The 22,016-nt window shown below is 44.7% G+C and overlaps 1 protein-coding gene across 1 annotated transcript in view; it reads right to left on the bottom strand.

The window, feature by feature from the left end:
* The window catches only part of LOC141157433 (monocarboxylate transporter 2-like), a 57,959-nt gene that overhangs the window by 8,952 nt on the left and 26,991 nt on the right, over positions 1–22,016 (bottom strand). The window contains exon 3 of the mRNA XM_073644706.1: positions 3,884–4,027. Coding sequence (XP_073500807.1) covers positions 3,884–4,027 — 144 coding nt within the window. The remainder of the gene's footprint in view (positions 1–3,883; positions 4,028–22,016) is intronic.

The following is a 22,016-nucleotide window of genomic DNA, read 5'->3' as shown; positions in this document are numbered from 1 at the left end:
TTATATGTGAAGTAAAATGCAGATTTCTTGGGAATGCAGCAACAGGTAGAAGATATAAAGGTGTGAAAAGATTTAACTTTAAAAGACTTAAGTGCCCATATATGCGATCATTGGGTGCTGATCTTCCTAACACACAATCTTTAATAAAGAGTTTTCCCCGTTCAGAGTGGAGAGAAGAGACAAAAAGCATCTTCCACGCTGTTTGTGCCCTACAAGGTCAGTTACTGATTTAATTTGGTAGTGTGTAAGACATGGTCTCTTCTATGATGCCACTTTGGCAGAAATTAAACATTTGCTGCTGTATTTCTTAATAGATCACATTGATCACTGAAGGACAACCTGTAAACCGCTTAAAGGGAATGTGTCATCAGAAAATGACCTAAAGTTGGTAAGAATTTTGGATGATTTTTTTTACATTTTTCATATTACTTTTCAAGATGAGCCTTGTCACTTAACTCAGGATAAAAGTCAAACCAGAATCTCTATCTGCAAACACATGTTTTGGGGTGTTTGCATCTCCTCAGTGCAAAGCAAGAGATCTGTCATCAGAAAATGATCTATTGTTTAAAGTTGGTAAGAATTTTGGATGACTTTTTTTTTTTTTTATTGTCCATATTACTTTTCGAGATGAGCCTTGCCACATAACTCAGGATGAAAGGCAAAATACAATCTCTATTTCTAGACACATGTTTCGAGGTGTTTGCATCTCCTCAGTGCAAAGCAAGAGATCTGTCATCAGAAAATGACATCATTTTTAAAATTGGTAAGAATTTTGGATGATTTTTTTTTTAACTTTCCATATTACTTTTCAAGATGATGAAATTTCCCAAAATGTATTTCAAACAGATTAGTGCAAATCAGCCCTCCAGATTCAATATGGTCCAAATCAGTTTGGCCTAAATTAAATGTGCTCTACTTGCTGTGAAAAGACCTTAACTTTGCTGAGATTTCTTTACACCCCAAAGAATTATAAACACAGGGGAAGGAAGGGGTTAAAAATAATTATTATTATACTCACCTTTCCTAAGCCCTCCCCTCATCTGTCATTATGCCTCAGCCACAGATCTCCTTTCCGTTATGTCGTAATAACGTGTGTTACCCCCCATGTGGCCGCATGAGTATGTGCTATTTTTTATTCCGTTAACCCCTTCCAGACGTTTAAAAAAGTCTAGCAAATTGGTGGTCGGATTGCTGTAAATCACAAAAATTTAAAATTTCCCAGCATCTAAAAACTTCAGGACATTTGTAACAAATTAAATTCGCTCATCTCTATTCACTCTATTAAATAAAAAAGAAGTTCAGAAATATTGCAGTTTTCACACTGAGCCTCATAATAGGCTGATACTTCCTGTACCGTAGCGATCACTTCTCGGCAGTCATCTCTATTATATCAATGGGAGGAGTACAATAAAAGGTAAAACCTATATATATATTGTGACGACACAGCATTTATTCTTAATTATGCCAGACTTATTTTAAAAGTAGGTCAAGAGACATAAGCCATTGTTCATATGAGTCTGAACGTTGACTCTTGTTGTAGATTGAATTGATGTTTGTTGAATGGATGCTGTTTAGCTATTAGATCAGCCCCTTCAGCTTATTGTCCTGCTATCTGTAGCGTCGGCGTCCCTGCCTCCTGCTAGGCAGGGACGCTGTTCCCCTCACCTCTCCGCTCTGTGCCCGGCGTCTTCCTCCCGCTCTGCTGGCAGCGCGCGCTGCTTCCCGGTCACGGTGCTTAGGGCGCGCGCGCTCCCCCTCTCTTAAAGGGGCCGCGCGCGTCGTCCTAAGGAGTCCCCGGCCAATGGCCGGAGGACTTCACCATATATAAGGCACCTCCTCCAAAATGGAGGTGCCCGAGCAATGTTGTTGCAAAGCCTTCACTCTGCTTCAGCCCTCAGGTCCTGTTTCCAGTTACCTGCCAGTCACCTGCCAGATTCCTGCCTGTTACCTGCCAGTCACCTGCCAGATTCCTGCTTGATACCTGCCAGATATCCGTTTACCTGCTTGCAAGCCTGCGGTCCGACGGTCTGCCTTCCGACACCTGTCAGTCTGTCTATGGACCAGCCTGCCCGCTCACCTGGGAGCGCTCATCTGCTACCTGCCTGCTAGCCTACCTGGAGGCTCCACCGTCACTTGCCGTGACCACCTGCCTGTCCAGAGACTCCTGTCTGCTCACCTGGGAGCGCTCATCTGCTACCTGCCTGCTAGCCTACCTGGAGGCTCCGCTGTCACTTGCTGTGAGTACCCGTCCTTCTACCCAGAGACTGTCCCTGTCACTTGCCGTGACTACCTGCCCTTCTACCCAGAGACTGTCCCTGTCACTTGCCGTGACTACCTGCCCTTCTACCCAGAGTCTGTCCCTGTCACTTGCCGTGACTACCTGCCCTTCTACCCAGAGACTGTCCCTGTCACTTGCCGTGATTACCTGCCCGTCTTCCCTGGGAGCCACCCGCTTCCTTACAAGGACCACCCCCTTGTATAGTTGCTCAGAGGTTCCGCCTCCCAGACCCGTTACACTATCCTTGGGGAACAAAGGCACAGGATAACTGAACAATCGATGACTGTTAATTTGGTGAATGCCTGCAGACTACCTATTGTATCAGTCCAAGCAGCTTGTTGTTCTGCAAACATTAAAGGACAAAATATGCACTCGAAAATGTGAGATTACGTCCTCCCACCTTCCTCCAATCCTGTGGAAAAATGCCTGAATAAGAGCTGTGAATTATAAAAGGAGGATCTGCTTGTGTTTCCAGGAGAGTCTCTACAGAACAGCAGCTAGGGAACAATGGCACCAACTTGAGGAATACAGATCTGCTCCACTGACCATCATTGAACCCTCAAAGACATTTGGAGAACCCAGACTGGGACAATCAAGTCACCTGACCACATACATCAATGTTCTCAGTCAGCTTCCTAAGTTTGTTGCTACATTCTATTTGTTGGTGCCCACCAAAAGCGGGGGGCCACTGGTTGGGGTAGTTGGCCGTGGAAGCACAGATGTTCTAATTCCCAGCGAGCCAGCGGAAGGGTGAGAATCTGTCATTTGCATCATCTTGAGTATTCGCTGGAACTGTACTATAATGTTATTGTCTATTGGTGGTTCAATAAAGTATTGCCACACTGTGTTAGCCTCATCCGGTGTTGTCTGAATAGTATTCTGCCCAAGGGAAAGCAGTACTGGTGTTCAGTGGGATGAGTCCTGGTCCATGCGGTCTTTCTAAAGACAGCCAGGCTCGCGGACACATGCACCCACTGACCTTCGTGTCTCCACATAGATATTATACGATCCACCACTGATGAAAGGTGATGGCCGCAGCTCACCTCCTCCCTCTCCCTGTATAGTGACCTCTGCACAGCTCGCCGAGCATGCTCACACCACTCTCCCATTGAAGTCAATTTGTTATCTCCAGCCTACAAGTTCCTATGGTCTATGCGATAGCAGTGAAGCATATCTCCATAGAGAGTCTAGAAATTACAGCTTCTGCCCCATCGTTAGGGGTTTTAGAAATCCGTCTTAGAAACATGGCAGCTAAATCTATGAATTTTACTGAGCGGTAATACATTTAGCAAATTGCCTTCATTTCTCGTTAATATTGTAACATTACATTTACATGAAAAACAGCCCTGGCCGGAGAGCTGTGATATTAATGGCCCCCATTAACCTTGTGAATGGAGTAAATGTAATATTCTTTTTTTTTTTTTAAAGACTCATTTTGTCATATGTTAATGTTACATATCATTTCATCTAATGACATTATAACCTCGGGCTGTTCTCCCTTATACTTCACAAATCAAACATTGATCCCCCTGTCAAAAGTCCGGCAACCAATCCATATGATAAAAGAGATTATGTTAAGTAAATTAGAATATTAGGACTTGTTACCTGCTATGACACCGACACAGATATACAATTGTATAAGACTGGTGCTGAAAGTGGCTAAAATCAATCCAATTCCACTGAGGAAACCACCAAAGATCACCACCGGTCTGCTGCCATATCGGTTTACCAGGATACTACTGACAGGACCTGAAAAAATGCAAATAGACATGATAATAATGTAACTAAAGACGATAAATTACAACATAAACATTAGGGTCTACAGGGTAATGTATCTCCTTGTTAGAGTGAAATGCCTAATATGCCAGTGTAAGGAGACTTATAGGCCATGTAATGCTCCTCTGGGAAATTAAATATGAAAATTGCCTCATCAGAAAGGAAAAGGACTATAACTCTAGTGCTACTTGTTGGAAGTACTATTGGTAGGAGGATAGGAGTAATAGTATGCTCATGCGGTTTATTTTCAATGTGTTTCGAAGTTGAACCAACGTCTGCCTCAGGAGAGCCACAATATTCTAAGGATACTGTGGTTCTCCTGATGAAGAAGTTGATTCAACTTCGAACCGCGTTGAGAATAAACCGCCTGATCTAATCCCTCATCAATTCCTCTGGATTTCTTGAATTTAGCACAACAGCGCAGATTACTACTCCTATCCTCCCACCAATTGTTCTACATGGCGGGATTTCCAGACCTGAGGGTACTGCAACAGCTGTCACACCTTGATTCCTCAGTTGTGGGTTAAAGAACCCCAAAAGGTAAGTAATTCCTATACCTGTCACCTAGACCAATTTCTCCACCGGATAAGACCCTATTGTGCTTGGTGTCTCCCCCTCTTTCTACTTGCTGGAAGTAGCAATCCTAAAAGTCAATATCGACCCTTTAACGAGCCTTGCCACATAACTTAGGATAAAAGCCAAACCAGAATTTCTATTTGCAGACACGTGTTTCGCGGTGTTTGCACCTCCTCAGTGCAAAGCAAGAGATCTGATTTGGCTGTATGAGAGGCTGGGGTCTAAGGGAAACGTACACTAGCATATCACTCTCCACAAGAAGAGACGTTACCCTTTAGACACCCGTCAGAGGTCTCTCATACGGCCAACACATATCTTTTGCTTTGCACTGAGGAGGGGCAAACACCCCAAAACACGTGTTAGCAAACAGAGATTCTGGTTTGGCTTTTATCCTAAGTCATGTGGCAAGGTTCACTAAAAGGTCAATTTTAACTTTTAGGATTTAGGATTGCTAACTGACACTAGAGCTTTAAGTCCTGTTTCTCTTTGAAGAGACAATTTGCATAGAAAATAAACAATACAAACAGCAGCACGGCAAAATAAGCACAAATTATATAATGCATTATATGCTGGTTTAAAGGAATTGTCTATGTTTGGTGAAAACTGATTGTCACCATGAAAGACTTCCTTATGGACTTTCTTAAAGAGCAATGGTTGTTTTATTTTTTTTTCAGAAATCAATAGTACAGATGAAATAAGAAACCTTGTCATATATCTTCTGTGAAAAATCTGCTTCTTTCTCCTACTGGACTGATTTTACATTCTGAAAATGTTCAACTCACAGGTAAATTTTGTCTTCAGTAAATACAGACTTTTCCATTACTGAGATAGGCAGTTGGTGCTCATAACGTTCTATGGAACTATGGTACTACAGTCCTGCTCATTGTTATTGGCACCCATGAAGTTTAAGTACATAATGTGGAATATCTCCTGAAAAAAATGAATCAAGTGAAACAATTTTTTGTATAAAGCACTCGTGTTACATACAAAAGAGCAAATGAGAAACAATAATTTAAAACCAAAAACAATGGGAGGAAAAAAATCAAAAAACCTAAAGCTTGCTGCGTCACTGGTATTGGCACCCTTTACATTAATTTAGTATGGAAACACATTTGACTCACCTTTGGTAAATCACAAAAGACATTCAACTGTGATTAATTTTTGGTGCCCATGTGACATGAATTAGCCAATGAATGATGACTTTAGTGTTTTAAAAAGCCACATGGTAGACCCTGTTCCTTTGTCACAATGGTGAAGACAAAGGAGCTGTCTGAAGACATCAGAACTGCTATTATTAGCAAACACAAGACTTCCAAAGGGTATAAGGCCATCTCCAAAGAACTTGGTATCCCAGTTTCAACAGTGCACAATGTTATTAAGAAGTTTGCTAAGCATGGAACCATCAAGAATCTCCCTGGACGTGGGGGAAAGGAAAATTGACTTTGAAGGTTGGTGCGAATGCTGGAAAAAACACCACGTCAAACATCCAAAGACCTGAAGGCCAACCTGGAACAGTCTGGGATCATGGTTTCAACAAGTACCATATGCTGCACGCTAAACTAAGCAAACCTTTATGGGCTAAGGCCAAGGAAGAAACCATTACTGAAGAAAATACATAAAAAGTAACGAGTGATCTATGTCAAAGAGTACCTTGACAAACCACAATCCTTCTGGGAAAATGTTCTGTGGACAGATGAAACAAAAATAGAGCTTTTTGACAATGCAAAGCAACAGTTTGTTTACAGACAGCACAATGAAACTTATAAGGAAAATAACACCTTACCAACAGTTAAGCATGGTGGGGGATCCAAAATGCTGTGGGATTGCTTTGCTGCATCTGGTACTGGAGGCCTTGACCATATCACAGGAATCATGAAATCAGAGAATTATCAAGAGATTTTAGAACTAAATGTCCTACTCAGTGTGAGAAAACTTGGTTTGCGTCGAAGATCATGGGTCCTCCAGCAAGACAGTGACCCAAAGCCCACATCCAAAATTACACAGGAATGGTTGAAAAAAAAATGGACTGCTTTAAAATGGCCAGCAATGAGTCCTGACCTCAATCCCATTGAAAATCTTTGGGGTGAGCTGAAATCTGCCATTGGGAAAAAGAACCCTACAAGCATTCAAGAGCTTGAACAAACTGCAAAGGAAGAGTGGAAGAAAATTCCATCTGAGAAGTTCAAGAAGCTTATAGATGGCTTCAAGAAACTTTTGGAGGCTGTCAGCAATGACAAAGGGTGTGCAACCAAGTATTAATTAGGGGGGCAACCAAGTATTAATTAGGGGTGTTGTTATTGCTGCATGTGCTGTTTATTCTGTTTCTTCTTTGAAAATGTAACATGGAAGTTGAAAAACAATGTTTTATTTTTGTATTACTTTGGACCACTAATTAAAAAATCCTGAGGATATAACTTTGATACATTTCCATTTATTTCTGAAGATATTATACAGGCTATGAAAAAAATTAAGGGGTGCCAATAATGGTGAGCAGCACTGTATATTGACTGGATTATTGGAAAGGACAAAGGAAACAAAGACATTAAAGGGGTTTCCACCACTTTTTCCAGTAGGAAGGGATTGGTATAAAATAATAAAAAAAAAATTATGTGGAGGTTACCTACCATTCCAACCCTCTTCTCAAGTCGTCTCTAGTAGAACAGGAAGTGATGACATCTCATCTATTCAGTACCCTGACCGCTGACGCCACTGGGTGACTGCAAGGCCAGGTGTCTATGGATGAGATACATTGGGGGACATATCATTTGTGCAACAGGGGCCCAAGAGATAAAGGGCCCATTTTCACCTTCAAAACAGCAAGCAGGTCTAAAGAGGGGCCCTTGTTCTTGCACAGGGGCCTTCTTCCACCTGTGTCCGCCACTGATGAGACATCATGATTTTCTATGGAATGACATCCAGTCTATGTAGCCATTCAGTGGCGTCAGCGGCCAGGTGTCTGTATAAATGGCATTTCATCAGTTCAAATCTGGTGAAGACCACCGGAGTGGCAATGCTGGAGTTTTTGGAGACTGAAGTGGTAAGTAATAGACCTTTGTTTATTTTTTTATCAATCCCTTAATTCTGGTCAGTTATGAAAAGGTTGGGAAAACCCTCTAGACCACTGGGCAAAGGGTGGGGTCCCGTCACATTTAATTGGTAAGGTCCACCAATTCTATGTTCTTGTGATATCAGAAGACAGAAATGATTACATAAAGATGTATCAATTATAGTAAACTTTAAAGAAAGTAATTATAAATATGCTATTAGGATATTCTGAGTTAATAGATGGGTGACCCTAATTTAGGACCTCCATCCATTAGAATGTGCAAAGAGTGGCTACAAAATGTGTCTCTGGCACTGAAGAATTCACCATAGATACAGTACAGACCAAAAGTTTGGACACACCTTCTCATTTAAAGATTTTTCTGTATTTTCATGACTATGAAAATTGTACATTCACACTGAAGGCATCAAAACTATGAATTAACACATGTGGAGTTATATACTTAACAAAAAAGTGTGAAACAACTGAAAATATGTCTTATATTCTAGGTTCTTCAAAGTAGCCATCTTTTGCTTTGATGACTGCTTTGCACACTCTTGGCATTCTCTTGATGAGCTTCAAATAGCCCTTACACAGCCTGGAGGTGTGTTTGGGGTCATTGTCCTGTTGAAAAATAAATGATGGTCCAACTAAACGCAAACCGGATGGAATAGCATGCCACTGCAAGACGCTGTGGTAGCCATGCTGGTTCAGTATGCCTTCAATTTTGAATAAATCCCCAACAGTGTCACCAGCAAAGCACCCCCCACACCACCACACCTCCTCCTCCATGCTTCACGGTGGGAACCAGGCATGTAGAGTCCATCCGTTCACCTTTTCTGCGTTGCACAAAGATACGGTGGTTGGAACCAAAGATCTCAAATTTGGACTCATCAGACCAAAGCACAGATTTCCACTGGTCTAAGGTCCATTCCTTGTGTTCTTTAGCCCAAACAAGTCTCTTCTGCTTGTTGCCTCTCCTTAGCAGTGGTTTCCTAGCAGATATTTTACCATGAAGGCCTGCTGCACAAAGTCTCCTCTTAACAGTTGTTGAAGAGATGTTTCTGCTGCTAGAACTCTGTGTGGCATTGACCTTGTCTCTAATCTGTGCTGCTGTTAACCTGCGATTTCTGAGGCTGGTGACTCGGATAAACTTATCCTCAGAAGCAGAGGTGACTCTTGGTCTTCCTTTCCTGGGGCGGTCCTCATGTGAGCCAGTTTCTTTGTAGCGCTTGATGGTTTTTGCAACTGCACTTGGGGACACTTCCAAAGTTTTCCCAATTTTTCGCACTGACTGACCTTCATTTCTTAAAGTAATGATGGCCACTCGTTTTTCTTTACTTAGCTGCTTTTTTCTTGCCATAATACAAATTCTAACAGTCTATTCAGTAGGACTATCAGCAATATCCACCAGACTTCTGCACAACACAACTGATGGTCCCAACCCCATTTATAAGGCAAGAAATCCCACTTATTAAACCTGACTGGGCTCACCTGTGAAGTGAAAACCATTTCCGGTGACTACCTCTTGAAGCTCATCAAGAGAATGCCAAGAGTGTGCAAAGCAGTCATCAAAGCAAAAGATGGCTACTTTGAAGAACCTAGAATATAAGACATATTTTCAGTTGTTTCACACTTTTTTGTTAAGTATATAATTCCACATGTGTGAATTCATAGTTTTGATGCCTTCAGTGTGAATGTACAATTTTCATAGTCATGAAAATACAGAAAAATCTTTAAATGAGAATGTGTGTCCAAACTTTTGGTCTGTACTGTACAAGTGGGCATCATGTAATGCTTTATTTCACCTGCGGGGGTGCTGCAGGGAAACTTTATTACAGGCGATCACTTGGGATTTCAGTCCTGTGATCACAGCATTAGTTTAAAAAATAGACAGTCCAAAGTCTTTTCCACCCTATCCTTCTTATATGGACTTTTATAAAGCTGTAATTTTGAAGCTGATATTTTTCTCACCTTTTTGTTACTTAAGTTAGAAGAAAAGTCAAGGAGAATTTGCAGAATGAAGCTGAAAAAAAAGCAAAAAGTCAAAGGGTTTGCAGATAGTCCTTACATGCTCCGGTGATAGAAGAGGAGCATCATTACCCACAGAACAAATGACTTCTCCAGCGAGCGTTCAGCAATTTGTACTGGGAATGCCAGGTTACAGCGAGCGAAAAAACAAGAAAAAAAATGCCCAGTCAGTGGCTCAGACAAATAGAGTGCAATTTAAAGACATAGAGATACACAAAAGCATTTTCTTGCCAAGGTGAAAGCGATATAAGTAATGGGACAAAATGATTCCAGAGAGCGGAGAAAAGACAAAGCAAAATGGAGAAGATAATTTTTCAATGCATTATACTGGAAATTGTATATCATCCTGAATATATATATGAACAGTACTAAACCCGGAGCCATTATGGTTACCAAACAACGCAATCATACATTTTCCATAACAAGCTAAAAAAAAAAAATGAGCCGAGCGCTGCCCAGTAAACCAGAAATCCTGCTTAGTCACCTAGAATAGAAAAATAAAACTTAAGAGTTCTGGCCATAAAATGGAAAATGTAGTTTTCCTTACTTAACAAGAAGAATAAACTTTTGAACTTGACTCGTTTAACCCCTTCCCTCTGTTCCCTCTGCGACCAATTTTTGTTTTCACACCTTCCTTTTTTTTTTTATCCCTCCCTTCCTTCCGAGAGCCATAACTTTTTTTTCTTTTTCTGAAGAGTCGTATGAGGTTTCTTTTTTTTTTTTCCAGGACCAGTTGTAGTTTTGAATGCCACCATTCATTTTATCATAAAAAGTAATGAAGAACAGGGTAAAAAAAAATTCCAACTGATGAAAAAAATTAATTCTTCCATTGTTTTTTCGTTTTAGTTTTGACAGCGGTAAAAATGCTTTGGTAAAATGATTCTTCAGGTCAGTACAATTAAGGCGATACCAAACTTGTCTTTGTTATAGTTTATCGATTTGAATAAAATTCAACACTTTATATAAAAAAAAGTTGGGTTTGTGTCCCTAATTTCGGAGATCGTAACTTTTTATTTTTTGGATATCATATTGAAAAACAGGATTTCTGACATTTCAATTTTTATATTTATGACCGATCGGATCTTTGTGAAAAGTTTTTTGTGATACCAAGTATGTTTATTTATTCTATTTTTTTTAAGTTCTTTTGTTTTTGTATTAAGCAAAGTGTGGTTCAAACTTTTAGGCTTTTTTTTTTTAATTTTTCTCTACTTTATTTTTACACCCTCTAAGGGACTTGAAGTTTGATCGCTTCTACTATATACTGCCATACTACAGGCTGCGCTCCATAGGAATAGAAAGATGACAGCGACAGGGGCTTTCAGTAGGCCAATGGCAAAGTATCGGCACACCATGATTATCTCGCCGCAATGGGCGCCAAAATTGACACGGCACCAATATTGTACCTCTCAATCTCAGACAACTGCATTTAAAAGTGGCATTTATGGCATTTCCCTTGGATATCCTTTCCCTTTGATACCCCTTTAAGTATCACTTACTTGGACTCTACACTGAGGCAGCAGATATAACAGCCTAAATGCCCACATTATTTTTTCCTAGGATTTGCGTCAATCGTAATAAGGGTAGTATTCAATCATATTCAATTATAATTCATAAAAAAATATAATATTTGCACTCTGGAGATCCACTTTACTTTTGACACTTGCAATACCATTTTTTACCACTAGGATAATATTGCAACATTTTCCATAGGCACCAAATACAACAGCGCCACCATAGGCACCATTATAATTGATACAAAAACATAATTCTGAATTGACATGACCTGAATCGGATGGCGGGAAATGGAGTGGCAGAGCGTATAACAAATTTTTGCAGAGAGTCTTGTTACTCTTAGCTATTAATGATAAGAAACCAAACGATAAGAGGTCACAAATGTACATATTAGTTTAGTCAAACAAAGTAGTTTGTTATTAGATCCTGCCCAACCCTTAGCAAACAATTATTCAGTATTCTGTGGAAAGTGTGGCATTAATTACAGCAGGCGTCATTACATTTCTAGATATTTTACTTCCATCTTACATTTCTTTACACCGATCTCTCTCATTGGTTCTGGTTGCTGACAAACCTTACTTATATAGGTCTATCATACTCAAGAGAATAAGAGCTGAGCTGCAGTTCTCCTTAGCGGCCAATAGACAGTGCTGTGCTGTTCAGTCCCCAGCGGATCGGTGCAGCTGATGGGTGTCATAGCCTCCCCGATCTTATATTGATGACCTATCCTAAGGATAGGCCAATAATTTCATTAGCCTGAACAACCCCTTTAAATGGGTTACATGAGCTTAAATGGCCACTCTACCTTAAGACAACTTGAGATACAGGTGCATCTCACAAAATTAGAATATCATCAAAAAGTTAATTTATTTCAGTTCTTCAATACAAAAAGTGAAACTCATATTATATAGAGTCATTATGTAACATACCTGGCAGCGTCCTTGCATAGTGGTCCATCTCCCACTGTGCAAGAGCGCGCACTTGATCTCCAGTCCAGTCTGCTAGCCTGGCTTCCCTCCATGCTGTCTGTTTACCTCTGTTTCTGCTGCTTAAGGGCGGCGCCCGATCACTTCCTGTTTCTTGTACCTGCTGCGGGCACACCCCTTGTGCGTCCTCAGCCTATTGCTGTCTGTCATCTGGTATTTAACCCAGCTCCGCCCAGGAAACCCGGCCTGAGCATTGTGTTTCATTCAGTGTGCTCTTTCACTCTGAATGTGCCAGGTCCCTTTCTGTGTTTGCTTGCCTGCCTTTCCTGGAGGCTGTATTTCCAGGCCTGTCTGAACACGCTCCTTGCCTGTTCGTTCCGCCTTCTAGGGGCCGCATACCTACACCCGCTCCTGTATCTTGTCTGTCCTGTCTGAACACGCTCCTAGCCTGTTCCTCCCGCCTTCTAGGGGCTGCATACCTAGACCCGCTCCTGTATCTTGCTACTGTGTCTGTCCTTGTCTGACTACTCTTCTAGCCTGTTTCCTGTTTTTCTCTATGTCCGTACCTTTCCTTTTTCTGCAGTCTGAACTCGTACCTAACTCCTGTTCGTTGTCACTGTACTTCCGTTTGGGAGTTTGTGGTCCACTCGCTACTTCACTGCAAGTACCCTGTGGGTATCTGGTTCTGCCTTTCCCTTCCTGTCTGTTCCGTGTGAACAGAGCCCTGTCCCCTCTGCCCTGCCTCGCTCTCCGCTCCTGCGGTTCTTGCTCTGCTCTGACCCTTTGCTCGCTGCTCCGGCAGTCTCGCTCTGCTCTGACCCTTTGCTCGCCGCTCCGGCAGTCTCGCTCTGCTCTGACCCTTTGCTCGCCGCTCCAGGCGGCCTCGTCCTGCTCTACTCTCGCTCACCGCTCCAGGCGGCCTCGTCCTGCTCTACTCTCGCTCACCGCTCCAGGCGGCCTCGTCCTGCTCTACTCTCGCTCACCGCTCCAGGCGGCCTCGTCCTGCTCTACTCTCGCTCACCGCTCCAGGCGGCCTCGTCCTGCTCTACTCTCGCTCACCGCTCCAGGCGGCCTCGTCCTGCTCTACTCTCGCTCACCGCTCCAGGCGGCCTCGTCCTGCTCTACTCTCGCTCACCGCTCCAGGCGGCCTCGTCCTGCTCTACTCTCGCTCACCGCTCCAGGCGGCCTCGTCCTGCTCTACTCTCGCTCACCGCTCCAGGCGGCCTCGTCCTGCTCTACTCTCGCTCACCGCTCCAGGCGGCCTCGTCCTGCTCTACTCTCGCTCACAGCTCCAGGCGGCCTCGTCTTGCTCTGCTCTCGCTCACCACTCTGGGCGGCCTCACTCTGCTGTGTTTGTCCGCCACATCTGTGGTTCTGTTCCTGAGTCCCAGTGTGTACTGGGTCCTATTCCGCCTGTGTTCCAACCTGCTAGTGCCTCCCTGTCTGCACTCTAGCCGTGCTTGCCTGTACCCCCCTGCCTGCATACCCGCCTGCCTGCATACCAGTCGTGCCTGCCTATACCCACCAGTCTGTGTGCCAGCCTAGCCAGTCTGTTCCTGTATTCCCCTGTGTGGGTCAACAGCCGTGTCCGGGGTCTGTCCTGGAGTAGCACCTGGTCCCTCCGCTCGGTTCCTCCTTGGTGCACTGGCGTCGTATGCCGTCGTGCGACCCTGGTCGGATCGGATGAATACCTAGTTACGCCCCTCCAGGCATTCACTCTCCGGCACGGTCCAGTGGAATCACACGCACACGCCGCTCAGCCCGGGCGTGTGCATTACACATTACACACAGAGTGATCTATTTGAAGTGCTTATTTCTGTTAACGTTGATGATTATGGCTTACAGCCAAAGAAAACACAAAAGTCATTATCTCAGTAAATTAAAAAAATTAACAAAAAAACACCTGCAAAGGCTTCCGAAGCATTTAAAAAGGTCCCTTAGTCTGTTAGATCAGAACGGAGGGCGCTGGAGGGGCGATAGACAGAAATGAGGGATGAGATATAGGGTGGTGCAGAACTGTGGACAGCTTTGAGGGTGAGAGAGATGAGTTTGTATTGTATTCTGTGGTGTATGGGTAACCAGTGCAATGACTGGCACAGGGTAGAGGCGTCGGTGAGGCGGCCTGATAGAAATACGACCCTGGCTGCCGCATTCAGAATGGATTGGAGAGGAGACAGTTTGTTTACAGGGAGACCGATTAGAAGAGAGTTGTAGTAGTCCAGACGAGAGTGAATAAGAGCGACAGTGAGAGTTTTTGCAGTATCAAAGGGGAGAAAAGGTCGGATTCTGGAGTTGTTTTTAAGGTGCAAGTGACATGAGCGAGTGAGTGATTGTGACTCGCCCCCTGGGCCGTGGGGCACTCGGATCTGGGCAATAGGGGCACGATGGGGGTAGTAGTGGCGACCTGGTCCGTGGCTCAGGGTGGTCAGACCAGTGGTAGTCCCTTTATAAGTTTTAAGTGATGTCCGACTACGCCACCCGTGGATTTGCGGTCATTAGGAACCGCCGCTGCAGGGCAGACCGCTGGGGCTGATGGTGGGTGCAGCTGGGGTGGTGTGACTCCCCACAGGAAGAGTGCAGCCCCAGGGCAGTGTAGTGAATGGTGGGAGTGCTGGTGGTGAGAGTCCCAGTACCGGTAGTGCTGGAGGCGCGAAGGAGCACACAGACAACAAGTTACAGTCCAGGGTCTTTACTCACAGTTCATTTGTTCTGGGTCACTTCTGTCAGCAGTGACCGCCCGAGCCGTGCTGCGTCCACCAGGTGTGGGGCTCGGTCAACTCCCAGGCAGCTCAGAAGTATGGCTCAGGACCCCCTTCAATCCTTCCTCTGGCCTGCCTCACCAGTGACCCACTTTTGTCCAGCTGCCGCGGATCTGCACGGGTAAACGTGGGCCCCGTTCCCCGCTGTCCTTTATGGTGCCTTCCTAGCAGGTTTGATGAGGTGCTGCACCAATAAATGGTCACAGCCTCCGGTCTTTGGCTGAGGGTCGTTTCTCCTCAACCAACTTGGGATCCGGTACCCTTAATCTGCCTGACCCTTCTCCCGGTATTCTCGTGGGTTCTTAGGGTCCCTTCCACCTCCTTGTTCCTGAGCCCCTCTGTTCCTCTGTCTCTTCTTCTCTTTTCTGTTCCTCCTTCTCCTTTCTCGTGGAGCTGGGCTGAGAAGGAACCACAGCTCCCCTTCACCTCCTCTCTCTCTCTCCACTCTCCTCCTCGGCCTTTCTCTAGGCCCACTCTGGAGTAGAGCTCCTACAGAGCCTCTACTCCCTGTCTTCTCCTCTGTCTGCACAGACTGACTGAACTTCACCCAGAGCTAAGATGGTGCCCACCTTTTATACCTCCCTCTAGCCATGAGCCCAGGTGACCAGCAACCAATGGGCTCCTACCTACGCTCAGGAACCATCCCCTCCTGCTCCTACATCACTGGGTTTTCCTCCCCCCTCCCCACTCCAGCCAGGGACATGGTCTGTCGTACCTGCATTTCTGTCTAATGGGAGTAAAGTTGAGCTGTCCCTCGGAAATGGGGTGAGTGTGCTGTATGCAGCTAACTGAGCCCCGGTCCATACTCCATCCTTACCCGGGAGTGGAATACCACACCTCTGGCAGAGGTGCAATACACCTGTAGCGGCCGAGCCCTCGGGGCGCTACAATTGTATATGGGGAATAAAGGAAAGTTGTGAGTCAAATATGACTCCAAGACAGTGAGCTTGCTGCTTGGGAGTTATGGTGGCGCCACCCAAGGAAATTGAAAAGTCAGGTATAGGTAGGTTAGTAGAGGGAGGAAAAATAAGGAGTTCAGTTTTGGAGAGATTCAGTTTCAGACAGAGGGAGGACATGATGTTAGAGACAGCGGACAGACAATTCCTGGTATTTTGTATTAGGGTAGGGGTGATGTCAGGGGAAGAAATGTATAGCTGGGTGTCATCAGCATAGAGATGATACTGGAAACCAAATCTGCTGATGGTTTGTCCAATAGGGGCAGTGCATAGAGAGAAGAGGAGGGGACCTAGGACTGATCCTTGTGGAACCCCAGTAGTAAGGGGAAGATTAGAGGAAGAAGAGCCGGCAAAAGATACCGTGAAGGAGCGGTAAGAGAGGTAGGAAGAGAAACAGGAGAAAGAGGTGTCCTTGAGGCCTATAGAGCAGAGCATAGTGAGGAGGAGCTGGTGATCCACAGCGTCAAAAGCGGCAGAGAGATCCAGGAGAAACAGCAGGGAGCAGTGACCATTAGATTTAGCTGTTAGTATATCATTAGAGACTTTAGTGAGGGCAGTTTCAGTAGAGTATGAGGAGTGGAAACCGGATTATAAAGAGTCGAGAAGAGAGTTATCAGAGAGATAGCGGATTAGACGGGAGTTCTTGGTTTTTCCTGGACCTCTGCAGCCTGTTACTGCTTTTCCAGGACCTCTGCCACCAGTTCCTGCTTTTCCAGGACATCTGCCACCAGTTCCTGCTTTTCCAGGACCTCTGCCACCAGTTCCTGCTTTTCCAGGTTCTCTGCCACCTGTTCCTGCTTTTCCAGGATCTCTGCCACCTGTTCCTGCTTTTCCAGGATCTCTGCCACCTGTTCCTGGTTTTCCAGGATCTCTGCCACCTGTTCCTGGTTTTCCAGGATCTCTGCCACCTGTTCCTGGTTTTCCAAGATCTCTGCCACCTGTTCCTGGTTTTCCAAGATCTCTGCCACCTGTTCCTGGTTTTCCAGGATCTCTGCCACCTGTTCCTGGTTTTCCAGGACCTCTGCCACCTCTTCCTGGTTTCCAGGAACTCTGCTACCTATTCCTGGTTTTCCAGGACCTCTGCTACCAGTGAAGACACTGAGACATATTACATGAAGTGTGGGGCGGGTATTTATCCATCTAGGAAGTAGGGGCGGATTTTTGGCTCTCTGACAAGCTATTGGACAATGTCAGGAGCAAGAGATAGCGGATTAGACGGGAGTTCTTGGTTTTTCCTGGACCTCTGCAGCCTGTTACTGCTTTTCCAGGACCTCTGCCACCAGTTCCTGCTTTTCCAGGACATCTGCCACCAGTTCCTGCTTTTCCAGGACCTCTGCCACCAGTTCCTGCTTTTCCAGGTTCTCTGCCACCTGTTCCTGCTTTTCCAGGATCTCTGCCACCTGTTCCTGCTTTTCCAGGATCTCTGCCACCTGTTCCTGGTTTTCCAGGATCTCTGCCACCTGTTCCTGGTTTTCCAGGATCTCTGCCACCTGTTCCTGGTTTTCCAAGATCTCTGCCACCTGTTCCTGGTTTTCCAAGATCTCTGCCACCTGTTCCTGGTTTTCCAGGATCTCTGCCACCTGTTCCTGGTTTTCCAGGACCTCTGCCACCTCTTCCTGGTTTCCAGGAACTCTGCTACCTATTCCTGGTTTTCCAGGACCTCTGCTACCAGTGAAGACACTGAGACATATTACATGAAGTGTGGGGCGGGTATTTATCCATCTAGGAAGTAGGGGCGGATTTTTGGCTCTCTGACAAGCTATTGGACAATGTCAGGAGCAAGAGATTTTGGAAAGTTAAGGCGTTGGAAGATACAGTACCTTTAGTGCTGGCAGAAAGCATAAGAATTGGGTCAGTAACTGAGCATATTAGACAGCTACGTGCACCAAAAGCAGTTTTAACTTGATGTGTGGGATGAGGGCAGCAAGACCATGCTTTTCTACCGGATTGTATAAAAGGACAGGAATGGTTTTAAAGTTGCTTTCAGAGGATATTCTGTAATTGCCTGACAGGTCAGAGTCTCCACTTTGGGACCCTTTTCTATCCACAGAAGAGAAATTCCTTGAATTTCATTCTGCCAGGTGCACATATGTGCCCATATTGCCCTCCCAACTTCACATTATCCCCCCCTCCTCAGTTTGCTGGTCGCTATACCTGTTGGATTCCTTATAATAGTTGCATTAAAAGAGAATTAAAATGGCTTTGCAAAGTTGTGCACTAATTAAAGATTAAATAAACCTGTGTATAATTTTGTTAATTTATTTTACACTCTTAATTCTGAGCAGATCGATGGAGGTCAGGGTCCTGAGACCCCTATGGATCACTCAAAAAACCCTTAGAAGTGAGCAGCTCAGAAAACCGTAGTGCACAGCTCATGCACGAGCGTGCAAACAGCAGTGTATGGATTCTGTGTGTGTGCGCTTCTATCTCCTGAGTTGCACACTTCTAAGGTCTTTCGAGTGAGGGTTTCAGGACCAGGACTCCCATCGGTAAAGAGCCTAAAACTTATAAAAAAGTTATACAAAAGTTTACTTACTTTTTAAACTATACAATCCTAGTATAAGTCAGTGTTCGCCAATGCAATGACACCGACTGTTACCCACCTAGGTGACGCACGTGGTTCATGGACCCACTGTGCCACAGACCGGGCTTGCCTTAAAAGGTGTGACTTAGAAGCTACCTTGGTATTTGCTGGAGTCTGTTGTGGTGAGGTCAGGCTTGTGCGGCAGGTAGCTGCCAGATGCCAGGGCGCGCGTCCAGAAGTAGCAGCTGACCCCAAGGGTTAGGTCAGCTGACACTGATAAGAGATCCATTCAGACTTAGTACATTCAGTTCAGGATCACTGACACGGAGACTCAGATAGGGAAACTGATCAGATACTGGCCAGAGGACTTGGAGTACAGGATGGCCACTGGGGTAGATTCAGAGTGTGCAGACAGAACAGCCACTGGGACAGGTTCAGACACACTGGTCTCGGGTAACAGTTTGGGTACCGCGGATGGGGCCATGGGGTACAGATCGCGAGGACGCGGTTACAGGTTTAGGGTTTAAGCCTGGGCACTCAGCCCCTAGGGAAGCAGACAGGTACCGCCGATGCGGTTTCAGGAATATGGACACTGCCGTAGTGGTTACAGAAACACAGACAAATTATACTGAACTAACGGGACATAGGATATGGGAAAAACTTTAACAGACTAGGGACAGAGGACATGGCAACATACAGTTGCACACACAAACCACCTAACATAACTATAAGGGTTGCTCAGGCACCTCCCTATTGGGGAGGGTGCCTTTTATACAAGATGTCTCCCAGCTACGGGTTGGGAGACACCTTGCAGGTGATTACTTTAACAGAATGCCTCCCAGTTGTCAGCTGGGGGCATTTTGCCATGTGCGCGCGCTGCCCCTTTAAAAGCAGGGGCGCACACACACACGTGTACTAGGCGTGCCACTGAGACACAGTTGGGAGCGCAGAGAAAAGAAGACAGCTTCCGAGGAAGCTGCTGCGGCTGGGGCGGTGAATAGGCCGACGTGTCCGCATGGTGGGAGAAGGCGAACCATGCGGAGGTGCCGGCTGATGCTACACCGACTAAATGACCTCTTGTGGAGATAAGGGGCCCTAGCGTAAAGTATCACATAAGTTAATGATTATTAGGGGGCTAAACTAAAGGGAACGTTATCTAAAAATATAACATGAATACAAAATCTCCAGCTGGAAGACTAAACCGACAAGATAGATACAACGACCGCGTTTCATCTCTGTTTTCTTTTAATTGGCCTAAATGTGGGGAAAGTTCACGAGACAAAGCGTTAAAATCTTTTACAGAAGTTAAACTTTTACTTTCAAAGCCAAGGTAAAATGTCAAGGTGAAACCAAAAAAGGTCTTTATTACTATCTCTCTAAAGTTTAGAGTTCAGGACTGTGATTTAAGGGAACCTCATGGGCCGCCTATACTTTAGGGCAGGGTTTCGAAACCTTTGAAGCCAAGTACCTTTCCAAAAAAGTGATCAGTTATAAAAGTTAAGTAAACTTTTGGGGTCTCTGTACGCAGTTTATTAAGATTTTCCAAGAAGGATAGTGCAGCATGAAGAGCCGTTCTTCTTGTCATAAAGACAAACACCATGTGAGGACCCTCATGGACTCTACTTTAAAGTATTGGAGGGCCTGTTGGGCACAACTGGTGTCTGTTGTGTGATAGATCTGGCATGGTGTCCTGAGTTTTGATTCCAGAAGGGGAAGTAAAAGGGGCACGCTCAGTATGCAGAGTGGAGGTTTTTGTGTATGACCCACCCACTTACATAAGGCATTTCCTCAAAGAACCTCATTTAAATGACAAATAGAACAAATGACCTCCCTTCAGCAGACCCCAAAAGGGGTCCTAAATAAAGATATAAACCTCAAGCCAAATTACTCTTTGAAAAGAATCCAGGTTGAAACCCCAAATTAGACCCTACCCCCATTTTTTTTTAATCCCATACCAACTCCACCCCCCAGACTCTAGATCAGAGCTTCTTGTATAAACAGACCACTTAAAAATGACAGACCCCTGACCAGTCTACCTTGTATATACAGGTTCCCTAAAAATAAGCCCCATATTACACCTCCAGCTCCTAGAGCTTACAGACTTATAGCGTAATAGCCATAATGGTCGTTTGCATTTATAATAGGACCTGATCATTATCTAATCTGTATAAAAATGTTCACCATAATTGCAATATTGAAAGAAGCAAAGATTTATGTTGCAACACAATAATAATTTTCCCATTCACAAGCGAAAAAATAATTGATTCTTTAATACTATTATTCCATTTGTCTGATTGGAGGATTCATTGTTGCATTTAAACCAGTAAATGAATCAATATTCAGAATTATCGCAACCTGTCAAGGTAAACAGTTGTCAACACATCTATTCACACATTTCCTTGAAGAATAACAGGATTGGCAGATAGCAGAGGTTTCAGAAATTCCAGAATTGTTATTTCATGGGAATTACAAGTATTTAGTCAATTAGATATGTCAGGATACTTTTGTAAAAAGATGCCAGAAACCTAAATGTATTTCAAGAAATATCTAATTATTCACAGTTCGATTTAGTAACTACCTGTCCTTTCAGAAATGCTGTAGAAAAATATGGTTATGCTGCCCTCATCCCCTATAAGGTAATATTTATATATTTTGGTACTTATACGAGTCTAATATGTCCAGAAACTGTCCTAATTCTCATGTTCTGTAACTTGTCATCACCTCTTTTTCAGTGGTTGATTTCTCTTCTTTAGCACCCTACTAGTACTATAGCTGGTGGAACTTTCTTTTGCTCACTATCCAGGATGCACTGTACTTGCCCTGAACTTAAAGCAGCCTCTCTGTTATGCCTGTATGTAGTTAGACAAAAGAGCAGGAGCAGAGAGACAAAGACCAGCCCTCACTTCCTGTAGAGACAAAGACCAGCCCTCACTTCCTGTAGAGAAAAAGACCAGCCCCCACTTCCTGGAGAGTGACAAAGACCAGCCCTCACTTCCTGGAGAGAGACAAAGACCAGCCCTCACTTCCTGTAGAGACAAAGACCAGCCCCCACTTCCTGGACAGAGACAAAGACCAGCCCTCACTTCCTGGAGAGAGACAAAGACCAGCCCTCACTTCCTGTAGAGACAAAGACCAGCCCCCACTTCCTGGACAGAGACAAAGATCAGCCCTCACTTTCTGTAGAGACAAAGACCAGCCCCCACTCCCTGGAGAGACAAAGACCCATCCTCACTTCCTGTAAAGAGACAAAGACCTGCCATCACTTCCTGTAAAGAGACAAAGACCCGCCTTCCCTTCTTAGAGAGACAAAGACTAGCCCCCGCCTTCCTGGAAAGAGACAAAAACCCACCCTCACTTTCTGTAAAGACAAAGACCAGCCTTCACTTCCTGTAGAGACAAAGACCAGCCCCTATTTCCTGGAGAGACAAAGACCAGCCCTCACTTCCTTTAGAGAGACAAACACCAGCCCTCACTTCCTTTAGAGAGACAAAGACCTGCCCTCACTTCCTGTAGAGAGACAAAGACCCACCCTCAGTTCCTGTTGAGACAAAGATCTACCCTCACTTCCTGTAGAGACAAAGACATGATGCCACTACCTGTAGAGACAAAGACCAGCCCTCACTACCTGAAGAGAG

This window comes from Phyllobates terribilis, unplaced genomic scaffold, assembly GCF_046119375.1.
Source record: "Phyllobates terribilis strain yellow unplaced genomic scaffold, ASM4611937v1 Scaffold_8__6_contigs__length_399053987, whole genome shotgun sequence".
Taxonomy (NCBI): domain Eukaryota; kingdom Metazoa; phylum Chordata; class Amphibia; order Anura; family Dendrobatidae; genus Phyllobates; species Phyllobates terribilis.
This window is presented reverse-complemented; position numbering and strand designations above follow the sequence as displayed.